Source organism: Scomber scombrus, chromosome 7 (genome assembly GCF_963691925.1).
Source record: "Scomber scombrus chromosome 7, fScoSco1.1, whole genome shotgun sequence".
Classification (NCBI taxonomy): domain Eukaryota; kingdom Metazoa; phylum Chordata; class Actinopteri; order Scombriformes; family Scombridae; genus Scomber; species Scomber scombrus.
Window position 1 is genome coordinate 582,430 of NC_084976.1, and position 15,573 is coordinate 598,002.

At 39.4% G+C, this 15,573-nt stretch overlaps 1 protein-coding gene across 1 annotated transcript; it reads right to left on the reverse strand.

Annotated features, from left to right (window-relative positions):
- Positions 1–690: 690 nt before the first annotated feature.
- zufsp (zinc finger containing ubiquitin peptidase 1) lies at positions 691–14,503 on the reverse strand. The gene is made up of 12 exons (XM_062422238.1): positions 14,456–14,503; positions 12,789–13,317; positions 12,597–12,698; positions 12,326–12,385; positions 11,626–11,721; positions 11,370–11,482; positions 9,245–9,413; positions 7,454–7,642; positions 4,649–4,814; positions 3,085–3,245; positions 1,144–1,364; positions 691–850 (listed from the first exon to the last, which is right to left on the reverse strand). The coding sequence occupies exons 2-12, from the start codon at positions 13,306–13,308 to the stop codon at positions 803–805; spliced, it is 1,845 nt and encodes a 614-aa protein (XP_062278222.1). The 5' UTR covers positions 13,309–13,317; positions 14,456–14,503; the 3' UTR covers positions 691–802.
- Positions 14,504–15,573: the final 1,070 nt, after the last annotated feature.

The window sequence follows — 15,573 nt, forward strand, 5'->3', positions numbered from 1 at the left end:
AGGTCAGATGATGTTTGTGTTGTGTGTGCATTTATCTGCTGTCCTCTGCAGCTGTCCACTATTTTCATGTAAGACAGAAGTAATGAGTATCAAACATCGACATAACAATATGACCTTTATTTTCAGGTAAAGAGATTAGAAGACCTGCTTACATGAATATAAAGACAGTCAGTGTAGAGAGTGAAGAGAGTATCACTGTGGCAGCAGATCATCAGCTAACTTGTAGTGATTCATTACAGTAATTGTAAATGTGTTATTTAATTTGAAAAAGTAGTTAGTTATATTAGTAGTTACTGCAAAAAGTTGTGGACTTACAGTAACATGTTACTTTGTTAATGCATTATTCCCAACACTGGTTGTACCCCCTTTAATGTGAGGGCTGGGTTAGGGTTAGTTAGTTAGTGTCAGGGTTAGGGTACAGCAGGGTACACTTTGTTTTCTTTAGTTCTGAAATAATTCAGTTAATCAATACGTTGATCTGCAACCAAATATTTACTGTTTTGCATCTGTGTTGCCAGTTTTGAACCTAATTTAGCACAAATTACAGACATTTGGTTGCGTTCAACATCAAGTCTATTTTCAGTTCAGATGTGTGTGGATGAACCAGCCTGCATTCCGTTCAGCCTCGTTTCCTCTCTTACACATTCACATTAACTATTAACTGCTACTTGTAAATAACTGGAATGGAGATTAGAGCATTTATTTAAAGTTTATTTAAAGTTTAAAATTTTAAAATTGTAAATCATAAAAACCTTTAACAAATGCATTCATTTAATAGCTCCTGAAGAGTGTCATTGTGTGTTCATGGGATCCTTTCGGCACGTAATGTCCTGGAGTTCAAGATGCTAATCTGTAAAACAAAAACAAAGTGTAGATAAGAAGCATATTTTACTGAACATTTATTCATAGTATGCATACCTGCACACTTTACTGTGAAGCCCTTGGAACAAGGTCTTAAGTAAACAAGGTCTTTCATTGGTAAATGGCTCATGATGAGGTCTCAGCAAAGGAACAACAATGAATGAGTAACATTAACTGGGAATACCACAAAGGCCTGAATTGAATCTTGTTAACACCTCAACATTGCTTTCAGCTAATCTGTTAAAGACACAGGAAACCTTCTCAGAGAAAGAACAAATTCACCTGTTTGTCTTCAGTCGACAACACGCCCTGCACTGCCACCACCTGGAACTGTTTTTGCTTCAGGTTGCTGGGGAACTTCTTGATGTGGCGGATGGCTCTGGAGATGTTGTCTCTGCTCAGCAGCTTCCTGGTGTCTGATGGTGAGGAACCAGGGTCAAAAAGCAGGAGGCACAGGCTCCCATTCTTCTTCTGCTCCAAACCCACGACAGTGCGGCTGTGACCTGCAGGGGGGCACAGGGTGAAGGGGAAAGGGTGGACAACAAGAGGCTGGTCATTTAATAGATACAATGAATAAAGCATAATACAGCTGTAGGGATGGCAATGTCTGTCTGTTGGTTGTTCCACCACTTTGGCCCAGACTGAAATATGTCAACTACTTGACAAATTGAGATGAAATGTTGTCACAGACAATGAAACCTAATGATTTTGATGAATCTCAGAGCTTTCCTTGAGCACTAGAGTGGTGCTCACTGTCACCTCACAGCAAGATGGTTCTGGCTTGTGAACCCATGGACCAACTGTCAGAACACTGAGATCAGTTGATTAAATGAGTCAAGTCTGGTGTATATTTAATAGTTTGGGCATCGCTGCTCTAGAGGATAAGTGGCATAGAAAATGAATGAATGGTTTCAAGTAAAATGTCTTTTTTTAAAGATTTATTTTGGGTTTTTTGCCTTAATTTTAGCCAGTAGGTGGCAGAGAGGCCGACAGGAAACGGTGAGAGAGAGGGGAATGACCTACACAGCATAGGTCGAACCAGAGACACTGCCATCATGTGGCATGCGCAGTAACCACTGGGCTACCAGGGCGCTCCCGAATAAAATGTCTTGACAAACTGTTGGACGGATTGTCCTAAAATGTGGTTCACACATTCATGTTCCCCTTAGGATGAACTGAAATAACTTTGTTGAGCCTCTGATTTTCCATCTAGCTCCACCAGCAAACCTGACCTTTGTTTTCAGGTGGAGAGATTAGAAAAAACCTGCTTAACAGAAATAAAGACAGTCTGAGTGGAGAGTGTATCACTGTGGTAGCAGTGTAAAGAGTTAGTTGGTGAAAGATCATCATCTAACTTGTAGTTGCTCATCTTTCCATCAACAAGGATTATTCATATGCTAATGTCTGTAAAATTGTAAATAGCAAAACACAGCTGGAGGATGGATTAGAGACACTGCTGAAAAAGACAAACGTCAGATTTTACTGAAGTTCTGCAAACTCACAAATGAACGTGTGACCATGTGGGAGGTCTACAGAGCAGTAAGCACTGACATTGAGTGTTCTTGTAAATTATGATGATAGAGCTTACAAACTAAAGAGCTGCAGATCAACGTTGGAACATTTGCATTTGTCTTTATTATGTAAAGTTATTACATTATGTTATTACATTATGAGTTTAGTGGCAACTTTTTTGTTAAAAGTAATAACTCGACATAGATTGTAATAACACATCAAAATGAAATGCTTTCAGATCAAATATGTACAGTATTTCATACAGAGCACTTTTTCCATTCCAACCGTCACATCATAGACTGAGATGGCTGAGATGTCCACATTTCAATTGTATAGGCGTTGCCATACAAATGTAAACCACATACAAAATTCCTTTATGTGCATTTTGGGTAATTTATGTACTGAAAGAATGCACACTGTTTTAGAGACCACCACAGAAAAGGACCAACGCCAAAAACATAAACAAGATACTGGCAAATCTAGTTCAGCATAAGAATTCATAGATATTAGAAATGTATAAAGTATACAGGATGTCTTGAATTTCTTATCAGGAATCAAAATCGTTGACCTGTAAATGTCTCTGAATATTGGTGGATGATAATGTCAAATGTGTCAAGCTTTAAGCTAAGGTCTGAGAACATCAGTTAGAGAAAGTCATTGTACAAACTCAACATCAGTCCTGTACAGTGTGTGATGAAGTGTGCTGTGTACCTTGGTGCTGCAGGTAAAGTGGAGGCAGAGAGGTCTGGATGAGTCTGGGGGGCAGTCTGCTGCTCCTGCTGGACTGACAGAAGTACTCCTTCACCCAGTCAAACAGCCGGGGGTGGGTGTCTCCTGGGCCTGTCGGCTTGTGGAAGTCAATAATACGGGCACTATAAAACACATACAGTATGATCCAAAGTGTTATATCTAATCAGAATGTTACCCAGACCAGCATAATGAAGATATAAAGTCACAACCAAAACCTCAAATAGTAACATTACAGCAGGATTTTAAACCACTCAATCACAGATTGGCAACAGTTTAGGTATAGACAACAATCTGTTTACTTCAACATGTCTTATCATTTGATCCAGTCAGTCAACTGTTTGCACTACTGGTCCACACCAAAGCTGTTTAAACATGATGCTGTTAGAATGATACTTTCTTTTCTGGAGCTCTCAGGGAAACCACTGCTTATGTTTGCTCGTCTTAATATGATCTTTTACAGTATATCAGCATTTCCATCATGCCTGACTGAAAATATACTCTTTTACAGTGTGTGCAAACTGCAGCATATTTGTTAGAGAATATTTTACAAAGGAAGGAGTAAACCACCTGGGGCATTTTAGAATAGGCCAACTATATTCCACATGGCAGCTAACTGTTAGCATGGTGAGCTGCAAGCATCACAGGCTAACAACAGATTTGACAACCACATATTGATTGATTGACAAACAGGGAAACAAATCAGTGTTGAAATCAGAGGCTGTTGTGTATTGTTAATGTTTATATATTGGGTTATATTATAACAAGTGGGACAAAACATCATAAACCAGGACAGGACAATCCTCCAGAAACCAGGGACGTCTGGTCACTGTAAGATTTACACATCTTTAAATTAAAACCAGTTGCAGCACATAGAGGTGTGACGATACACTCAGCTCACGAGACGAGACGAGACGAGACGAGGTTTTAAATATATTCTTAAGAAAACTTCAATGAGGAAATACATGACTGTTCTTTTATTTAAAATTCACAAAATGGAAATTGAATTAAAACGTTTGAACTAATCATCTTGTAATGAATCACTTTAGTTCTACTTTCTAAATATATAATGATCATATGCAGTATGCAGCACTGTCAAAGGTTTCCCCATATAGATATTTTATAGATGGATCATTTTGGTATTTATGGAAATAACCATAAATACAAAAGTTAGATACAATCACAAATACTAAAAAGTAAATTGTAAAGAGTAGAGCACTGGGAACACTATGCCTGGGAACACTATGCCTGGGAACACTATGCCCTTTCCTGCCCTTTCCTGCACATGCTCTCTCTCTGCAGAGCACATTGATACATTAATCACTTCAACATAATGTTTACTGCAGTACAGAGTTGCTTTAGAAACTGTACATATTGTGCTTTGCTCAATTTTTATTCTTGAATGCTGGATGAAAAAACAAAAAAGGAGTCAGAAATGTTTACTCATGTCAATCATTAGTCAGTTGGACCCTCGGTGCTGCATGACACAGCCTGAGCTTATGTGCTTCAAACGTGTATTATTGCTCACCTGATTCCCAGAGAAGTGAAAAGAGAGTAGATCTCTGTGGCTCCAATCCAGGCCCGTGTTCCCTGCAGCTTCTGGTTGAAGTGGGATGCACCTTGTGGATCCAGGCCTCTTTTCCATGCCTCCTCGATCATACATTGCACCTGCGGGATACTAGGTACCTCTTTCTCTGAAGGAGAAGGTGAGAAGGTGATCAAATAAATAGACAAAGTGAACAAATGTGTACAATTGAACATTTAACCTTTAGAAAAGTGTTGACTGTATTCTCAGACTTTTAAAAGTTTGTTATCTGTCGTAGCTTACTTTATTCTCAGTGTATCACATGACAAGATCAGACTGTTTTAATGGAGATATCAACATTACACCATTATTCTGGACCTACATGTCTCTCTGCACCTGTGTTGTTGCACGGTGGTGGATTTCTACAGTTTTGTAGATGACAATTTTTCGCAAATTATTCAGATCCTTGTCTGTTGCTCTCCAAATTGTGGTAAGTGTGTATAGTGTGTGTGAGTTTTCCATAAGCACTGGCTAGCAGCCAATCAGCTGGCTCCTTTTTTAGGGGTCCCAGCAGTGAAGCAATACACATTCTTGTTCAACAGGTGGCTGAAAAGCACCAAGAAACACAGCAATGTGCCAGAAGAGGCTCATCGATTAAGAAGACTGCTAGCAAGTGTGGATGCAAACAATACAGGATTTTAAGAAAAAAAAAAGGCTTTATAAATGTTTTATGAGGAAGAAAATGCATTTAACATGTTAGTTAGACCTCAAGGACACTGACTGTGTAACACTGGATGTAAACAGAAACTTTTATAAGAAACTCACAGAAAAGATTTTAGGCTGAAAAAAGAAAAAGAAATTGGAATAATTAAATAATAAAATAATTTATTTTATTCCAAATTTACCATGTGAACCATCCATTAGATGTAATTTCTAGGGCTGTAATCTCCCAGTCGACTAGTCGATTTATTAATCATACGATACGTTCTGGCTCGATCAAAATTGAGATTGGTCGATTTTTTGTCGTGTTAATTTCATCAGGTGGAAAGCACCAATTACTAATGGGGGTGTTTTCAGAGCACCCCTGTTTCACAGTTAACAGTCTGTCTTCAGAACACCCCCCTTGTTTTTTTTGGATTAGCCCAACCCACTGGAGACAGATTGAATAGAGTACTAGAAGAACTTGGTCTGGTGGTTTGCTGAATATTTATTTAATTGTGAGCGTTTTATTTACAGTCAGTCCTCCTCTACCATGTCAAAGATATCGGCAGTGTGGCAGCATTTTACAAAAATAGATAACGGACCCCGCACCGATCGCACCCCCCCGCCCCCGCCCCCGGACAGACACCTAGTGTAACCCCCCCCCCCCCTCGGAATGGGCCTCCCTGAAATGACTTTCTGCAGGTTGGGATGTCTGAACATGGCATATCACCTAAAACGGTAAGCTAACTTGTCTGCGTTATGTTACCCCGTCTGTTTTGAGTAGGCTATATGAACATATCAGAATCGGCATATTTCAATGTTTTAGTCTAATAATCGTTTTATAACTGCACCCGCCCACAACGACAGTAGCATCCCCAGACAGATGAAGCTGAGCTCCTATGTTCAGCCTCTCCAGCGGGTGAAATTATAGTGTCTGTCAGTTATAACATATGACAAAAACAATTGTCTAAATGATGTTGCATATTCCTCAACAGTTCTTGTGCTGATATCATTAATTGACATAGTACTATTTTCGGAAATCATAGGCTATGATATTGAGCAGGTGAACGTGATGCAACACTGTCAGAGCCGACAGACTCCAGTGTGTCATTTCAGTGCAAAATAATTTGGTCAAAACCGATTTAATATACTGCAATAGCCTACTAGTTTATGTTTATTTATAATTCATTTAGGCGGACAAGGCTACCAAGTACTGCGCAGCTAATTAATCTAACGCCCGCCCCCCCCCCCAGTCGATTTTTAGTCGAAATTTCAGGACTTCAGTCGACCAAGATTGTCTTTGGTTGATTACAGCCCTAGTCATTTCTCAGTCTTCATCAGCAACAAGATAATATTTGTTGGTGCTGGACTCGTGATTTCTGGCTTTTATTTTAAGAATTGATGTTACTCTGGAGCCAAGCAGTTACCGTGCATGCCACATAATGACCCTGGTTCAAACCCAGCAAGGGATCTTTGCCCTCTCTCTCTCTCTCCTTGTTTCTTGTTGTCCTCTATGTCATATACTGTCAAATAAAGGCAAAAATGCCCAAAAAAGAAATCTGTCTCGTGAAGCTATAATTAAGAGGCGCACCAAAAAAAAAAAGACGATCGGTTTTCTATCGATCATTCCCACGTCTTGTCTTCTTTTTATAATGTCACGGTTGGATCATTAACCTTGTTGCAGCTTCTACCTGCTGAGAAGATCTCAGTCAGAAGTATGAGATGAGGAGAGGAGCAGGTTAACCTCAGGTCTCTACACTGAAAGCCTGAAGTAGGAGGAGCGGAGGAATCTAGCGCAGCTATGGAAGCCTAATGATGCAAAAAGTAAAATGAGTCACACTACCAAATTATAACACTATTTATATGTTGTTCTACTTGCATTTACTTTTATTTCTGTGTTTTTTATTAGCAATATGTTATAATTTGTGATTCTTTATTTAATTTATATTTATATATTAGAATTGAAAGAACAAATAGTTTGCTTTTAATTCTCAGAAAGAACACTCCCACAAATGACATCACATGTATAAAACCAGTATAGTATACTGGCAAGAAAGAGCACAAAGTGCAGATTTCAGGTAAGATGTCATGCAGTGTGTTTTACACCTTGTAGGAAGGGATCATATGTTTCTATTCTGTGTAGAGAGGACAGCAGCATCTGGAGGTTTCTGTATCCACAGCCCCAGCCTTTGTCCCCCGCTGAGGAGCTGAAGTGGTCAGTGTCAGTGCTCAACCACACGTGCACACAGTCTCTGCATTCAGTCTGGTAGTATTCATACAAGGCTCTCACCAAACCTACACAGAAAAGTGAACAGAGTGCATGTGAAACTCTGCTCAGTTCAGCAGTGGTAATGACAGCTAAAGCAGAAGTCAGCTCTGACTTTGATCAGTCTACATGAACAAGGATTTTAAGAATCCATAAATAATTGTGGAATTAACAGTCACACTTAGCTGTCATAAACAGCATACAAAACAATATAGAGGACGGTCTGTTCCTTTCACTTCATTTCCAGGAGACAAACCTGTCGTATTCCAGAGGCATGAGGGAATTGTAGATTTAGGGAAAGATTATACTTACTGTATCCTCTGAGTGATTTTGTTTAACTTTATTAACGCTGTTTTATACTCAAATGATCTTCCTAGGAAGAAAAGAGTATGTGTTTAAACCAGTTACTGCCTGCTCTGAGGAAAGGTCCCAGCACTGCTTTGTGTGTGTGCTACTGCTACATTATATATATATATAATACATAGTATAGCCTGACCTGTGTATGTATAAGAGTTAACTTACAGTACTTTCAGGGATTTTTCAGGAAAGTTCATTTTATTAATTTTCCATAATTTTCCAAATCCTGTTATCACTGACCACAGGATAACACAATATCACTGACTAAGAGTTACTTTATAGGGAAATCAGCTCATGTTGCATGGGTGTACAAACATAAAGAAGGAAAGTACTCTCTCTACTTGCAGAAAGACACTTAGATCATTTTTTGGTTTGGTTTTAGACTGATTAGCACTTATATGGTAATAGAGAATTTTTCTTTCTCATCAAGAAGTTGTTATTATCTTAATTGAGTGTGACTCCATCGTACTACGAGAGTGTTTTTTCTTCTTGGGTCTAGAAGTTACAACAATTCTTCCTTTAAAGTAGTACTTCACCTACCCCTACACCTGTGTATCAGGCCAGGACCTGGGTACAATACACTGGCTAAAGGATCACATGGATACATCTCTGACTGATACTGATTTACATCTTACTTTGTTCCACTTAGTACTGAGGGACTGAGCTCTGAGGACGTCGATTTTGTACATTAGAGATAAACATATTGACTTCAGTATAATACTTTTCTATATCAGCTACATACATAATATTAAATAAATGGCATTACATTTTAAACTTTCAAAATCTACAGGCCATATAATTCTACCCCAACCTGTCGAGGCAGATGTTCTCCCACTTTGAGCCTGGTTCTGCCTGAGGTTTCTTCCTGTTAAAAGGGAGTTTTTTCTTGCCATTGTCACTAAGTGCTGCTCATGTGGGAATGTTGGGTCTCTTTAAAATTAAAACATGAAGAGTACGGTTTAGACCTGCTCTATGTGTAAAGTGCCTTGAGATTACTTTGTTGTGATTTGGCGCTATACAAATAAAGATTGATTGATTGATTGATTGATTGATTGATTGATAGTGATGTTATTGTAACTTTGGAATGAATCAAATGTACTTTTATTCTATCAGTCAACATAGTATTGTTACTGTAGCATGAAATATCAAAGGGACACATGGATGACTGTAACATATGACTGAGTTGACCTAATCTACAGAATCAGTGTGTTCTTTACACCTGCAGTTTCTCTGTGTTGTTTTTAGTTGTGGATGCAGGACATACATAAACATACCCTGAGTTCTGGTCCTGTAATCATCAACCCCAGAGGCTAAAGACTCCATCATTTCGGCCCTCTTACAGTGAAACTCTGCGGGGGCCATGCGACCCCTAGCAACATCCTTCTCCATGGTCCTCTCCATCTGCCTGCGGTAGCCCCCACTGCCATCCAGACCAAACTGCCTCTGCACAGTCAACATAGCACACAGATCAGCTTGATAGACTGGAGTCTTATGAAAGCACAAGAGTGAAAGTGTTCAGATACCAAAACATGCACTACTGTATCACATACATATCGCAACCTGACATATAAATGGCCTCATGTAACCAGGTTTTCTTACGTTTTTTTCAGTGTGGTTGACAGATAATGACATATTATCATTATTGATTATTAAAATAAAATTATCCACCAAATAATTTACTTCACATCAGCTTTGTTTTAAGGGGCCTGCTTTCTTTGTATCAAAGATCTTTTCATCATATGTTTTTGAAGAGTATATAAAATCTGAATTTGGCAAAAATCAAAACAAAACCACCCAAAAAACTTTCTATTTTAACTTCATCAGTCCACAACACTTGCTTCCAAAATGTACAGATGTTCCATTGTGTACTTCTGACATTAGATTTTATGGCACACAGGTAAGGTGACTCTTCTATGAAGGTCTGGAATGGTGTCCCACCACTCCTGAGTCAGGTTATGATGTTTTCAGAAAAACAGAGAATATGTTCATAATTAAGGCTTGTGCTTGATTCCTAGTATCTCTAAAAGTAGAATGGGAGGCAGAGCCTTCAGTTATCAGGCTCCTCTCCTGTGGAACCATCTCCCAGATTGGGTCCAGAGGGCAGACACCCTCTCTACGTTTAAGAGTAGGCTTAAAACTTTCCTTTTTGATAAATCTTATAGTTAGAGCCGGCCAGGCTTGTCCTGGACCAGCTCCTAGTTTATGCTGCTATAGGCTTAGACTGCCGGGGGACTCCTACCTCCATGATGCACTGAACTTATCTCTCCTCCTCTCTCTCTCTCTCTCTCTCTCTCTCTCTCTCTCTATCCATCCATCTATATCCATTAACATTCATGTACCACTAATACATTCAATAACCTAAACTTTTCCCCCGGAGTTCTCTGTGCTCTCTCGTCTCACAGGTGGTCTGGACAGAGCCCTGGGCCCTGTGTGTTCCCTGGGCAATGGGCAGTGTCCTGGACCTGCGGATGTCCTGAGCCCTATTATTATTTTCAATGTTTATTGTTTGTCACTGGGCCTCTCTCTCCTCTCTCCCTCTTGTCCCTTTCTCCCTATCCTCTTTACTTATTCTTTCTCCCTCTTCTCCTTCTCTCCCTTTCCCTTTCCCTCTCTCTCCCTCAACCCCAACCGGTCGAGGCAGATGGTTGCCCACTCGGAACCCGGTTCTGCCTGAGGTTTCTTCCTGTTAAAGGGGAGTTTTTCCTTGCTGCTGTCGCCAAGTCTATTTTAATTAAATTAAAGAGTACAGTCTAGACCTGCTCTATGTGTAAAGTCCCTTGAGATGACTACAACAGACTACACCATAGACCAGAAACACCATTTTTTCCCTCTATATGCTAACATTTTGCACTAGTATAATTTATAACTTGTCACATGTATTACTTTGTCACTGCATTAGACCTGTAAATAGAGCTGATCTGTTGCATAATACTTTTTTGTGCAAACTAGTTTGCTGTACTTTCAACATGTGGAAAACTGTAACCTTTAATTTAACTAGCAGTGGTTGAGACATTCACTGGACATCGTTTAAAACTGGGCTGGATGACTTCTGGAATATAAGGAGGAACTGGGAGAGTGACAAATATTAGTTTTTTGGTTCTTTACTCTAGCAATGACTATGAGGACTAAGTGCTGATTTTTGGGTCTAAAGGTGGCCGCAATGGGTTAACTGTACGGAGGTAATTGCAGTTCTTATATACACAGAACCCCAAATGTTTGAACACTGCTGCATGACAATGATAGTGTTACAGTGTTGTACTGTTCACACAATTTGAATGAAAACCCTGTAATTAATGTGGAAAGTCAGCCCTCTTGATCACTGATGCTGATAGCGTGAAACTATCAAAAATGTGTCACAGTCCAACAACTTGTAGATCCTCTGCTCTTTAACATCCGTACCTGCAGCTTCTTAAACTCCTCTCTCTCCTGCTGAGACTCCTCCTCCCTCCTCCTCTGCTCCTCCTCCTGCTGAAGCTTTCTGGCCAGCTTCAGGTCTGAGCCAGGACTCGCTGCTGCAACAAAGACAAACCATAGTCTTGGGTATAAGCTGAGTGTAAATCTGATCATACAGATACATAAGACAAAAAGGAAAAAAATGCATTTAAAGGGACAAGAGAGGGAATCATGTTACAGGAAGGTATGAAGATATTCCCACCTGCTCCAGCGTCTAAATGTAGTTCCACATGTTCCTGCAGAGAGAAGCTGCTGCTGCAGTTGACAGAGCACATAGGGCACTCAAATCTCTTCTCTCCTGCAAAATAGTTTGGAAACTTCATGTAAGTCCAGTTATTACAAACTTATTTCATATGAAGGTTGAACTGTGGGACTAATGATGGCCTTTTCTTTACAGTCATCTCTGGTCCAGCTTGTGTTATTCGTTAATAGTCAAGTCAAATTATGTGAATATAATACAATATTTTATCATAAGAAGGAAATTCCACTTAAAGCCCCCCATGAAACATCTACATTAAACACGTTACAGGGGAGTAATTGTACTGTACCTGTACCATTACACAAGTTACTAAGGCACTATAATGACAAAAGATTTCTAAAAGATTTGTGTTGCATACAGTTAATACTGAGGTACGTTCCTGCTTCCTCTTTCACAGAATCTTACTCTCCCCTCAATTATCTGTTGATTTTATCATCAGTTTCATTTATATGACCCCCTTTATTTTCCTAATGAACCTTTTACACTACTGCCCCGCTGTCATAGACCTATTTTTTAGAGGGACAGGGGGTCTTTAGGGAGAGATAATAGGCAAACAGTTAATGCCACATAGAAATGGTATGAACCATCTTAAAGCTGGGATGTACTATGAGCTAAAAAAACTAAGTGCTGTGAGGACACACACCTGAGAGACTGCTGGCTGATGGTGATGTCACAGCTGATGAAAACACCTCCAGTCCTGACCCTGAACAAACAATCAGCCATTAGTAAAGACTTAGCTTGTCTTCATTTTATGGAACAATGAATACCTTCTACTGACTGTTTTGAAATGTGTGGAACTTGTATGTGCTGCTTGAGAAATGTTCATGGATCTCATAACAAAAGGTAAGTGTAATGTATGTGAGTGTAATGTATATAAGGGCAAAATTGCAAATCTCAAGAGCAAGGAAAGATACCTTCAGCTGAGCATTGCTCCTGTAGATGCAGCTCAACATGCTCCTGCAGGATGAAGCAGCTGCTACAGACCAGTGCACACATGGGGCAGGAGAAGAGCTTCTCTGTAAAAAACAGTTACAGAGACAACAACTGTAACTTATACTTCTGGTAAGGACTTTAAAGTTTGGCATACTGAAAGAAAGGTGAATTACCTTTTACTGGAGAGGACAGCCTCTTCTGTTTGGCTTCGTTGTGCTCAGATATAGTTCCAGCAGCAGCATCACTCCAGCTCCTGACACACTCCGGCTTTGTTTTAGAGCTTAGTGTTGTTGAAGTAATTGGTACAGTCTCCACATGTGTTAGAGCTCTTCTGTCTGGTGTGAGCATAAAACCATGATTGTGTTCAGGTTGCAGTGAGTCTTTGCTGACACTAGAGGATCCGGAGGATGTTGCTTCACCAGCTGCAGCAGAGCTACAGCCAATCGAGCAGGACTGAGATGTTTGAGGCTTACCACGCTCAATTCCACCAGTGTTTGTTCCAGCAGAACAGTCTGAGCTGGCTGTGTGTTCTGGGTGTGCAGAGCTGATGTGGAAGCAGAGTTCATTGTAGGACACTCCAGACAGGGAACACAGCGGACAGTGCATGTCATTCTCCAGGTGACTGATAAGGAGATGAGTCTTCATGTCTTCTTCCAACATGATCTCCTCACCACAGATCTCACAGGTCAGCATGACTGCAGCCTGCAGTCACAGACAAGTTGTTTTTACTTTCCTACATAGTTACATGTTAGCAAACCTCAGAGTATTATTGGAGTTCAGTTTGAGGCACAAGTACAGAAACCTGTCAAGCACTGAAAGTTGGCACCAAATGCTTCTTCAGTGTCTCTCTTATTACAATTTCCTACATATTACCTGTTTTTAAAAAAAATCACTAATTAGGTTTAAAATAATTTATTATGTTCATTGTGTGGTGTATTTTGTTTAAGCAACAACAAAAATTCAAAGAAGCATGAGAGAAGCTGGAGACGGTTCTTGTCCTTGTCAGTAGTGACAAATCACGAGTAATGCTTCAGGAGATCTTCTGGTTGGCCATTCTTCTATTTTTGGGTCACAGAGGTTAAAAGATGCACACAGAAATACAAAAGTCTAAAATTGGGAACATTGTTGTACTTGGTTCATGATATTTATCTAGCAGACAAACATTAATACAGGCATCAACTATTCTGTTATCAGAATTTAAAAAATAAAACCATGTATTGAGAAAAAATAATTGAATTTGCCAAAGCTATTATTAAGCAATCATTAACAAAAACACATTGGGCCAAACGATTTTGAAGCAGAATTTAAAAACAGCTGTAACTAGAATATTTTCTGGAGAAAATGTGTGTGAGAGCTGGAAGCTGTTAGCTGCTGCTCCAGCGCCACCTACAGGTGAAACCAAGTGCTACACACGTGTTCAAACTTGGTTACCATGGAATATTACATTGAAGAGATATGGCAGTTATGGTGGAGTACAAGGTGGGTACATTCTCATGGAGAACATGTATACCAAGTTTCTTTTATTAAAAACAATAGATATATCACTTTATAATGTAATACAATATAAGTATTCAAGGTAGCTTTCTTAAAATGTGTGAAAAGAAGCTGTGAAGAATGTTTGCAAGTTATGTTAAATTGCCATGAGCCTTACCATCTGACTCAAATGAGCAATGAGTTACATTATCAGTGCTATCCTCTACCTATGGACGCCATGGCTGGAAAACTGTTGTGCACTAATGGAATAGAATAGAATATGGTATGATATACTACACATTCACATTTAAACGGCCAGACTGTCTTCACTTTGTCAATTTGTAAATGTGTTTTAAAGGCTACTCACGATGAATGCATTCAAAAAGAAGATAGAGCTGTGTTCTCCTTTCCTTGGTTTACCTTCGAAACCAAGAGTCGGGGTTTTTCTTCTTCGTGTTTATTGGTGGTTGACAAACGTATTGGTGCATTACCGCCACCTACTGGTATGGAGTGTGGATCAGAATATCAAATCATACAAAAATAGCAACTCCTATTTTCTCAATCAAATAAGGTATTCTGAGACAATGAAATCAAATTTGATAATACTCACTCCTCAAACTTTTATCTATTCTATTCTATTCTATTCCAATTGTACTTTTCCTTTCTGAGCTTTTGCACATATTCTTTATTCTTCATACTTCTCACAGTTCTGTTCTACTGGTTCCTTTTGTCCAGAGTATTCATATCTGCCTGTATCATGCTTTCCTATTATGAACAGTGTGCTATTTAATCTTGCATGTCCAAATCTGAGTCTTGAAATGATGATCTCTCATCTCTCCTGTTCCTTCCTGCACACATAATTTCCTCCCATTCCTTTGATCTCTGTAAAACCATGGTCCTGCTCTCTCCTAACTGTTCCTCCCATTGATTTTGCCACCTCACTCTCAATCTCTGATTAATAATGCCCTTCATTTCTATTTTGCTAACTGTCAAATCCATGTTATTACTTTTTGCAGCTTCGTTTGCAACATTATCTGCTTTTCTAATTTCCTTTAACACCAGTATGTGCTGGTATACATAAACATTCCCATCATTAGAATTCTGTATAGTGTTTGTTGTACTTTTATCAAAATATCTGGTCTGCCAAGCTTCAGGTTTATGGTGAAACCAAACTTTCAGAACAAAATAATTGCCAAGTTTGTTCTTTGTATCCCTCTACATCCACCTATATCTACTATCTTTTGTTCGTATCTGATTGGTTTATACGTGTTAATAAAGATGTTTAAAAGAGGTGTCTATTGTTTATTAAAGATGGAACATACTGTATAAACATGGGACAATGGGAGACGGTGGGAGATTAAAGTCATTTGGCGGGAATGTTTTGAAAAAAATCAAAGCGGAACACCGGCCGACAGCTGACGGAAGTGACGTTTGGAGTTGTTGACGCAGGGGGTTTGCTGGGAAAGTTTTAATAGGACGCCATTT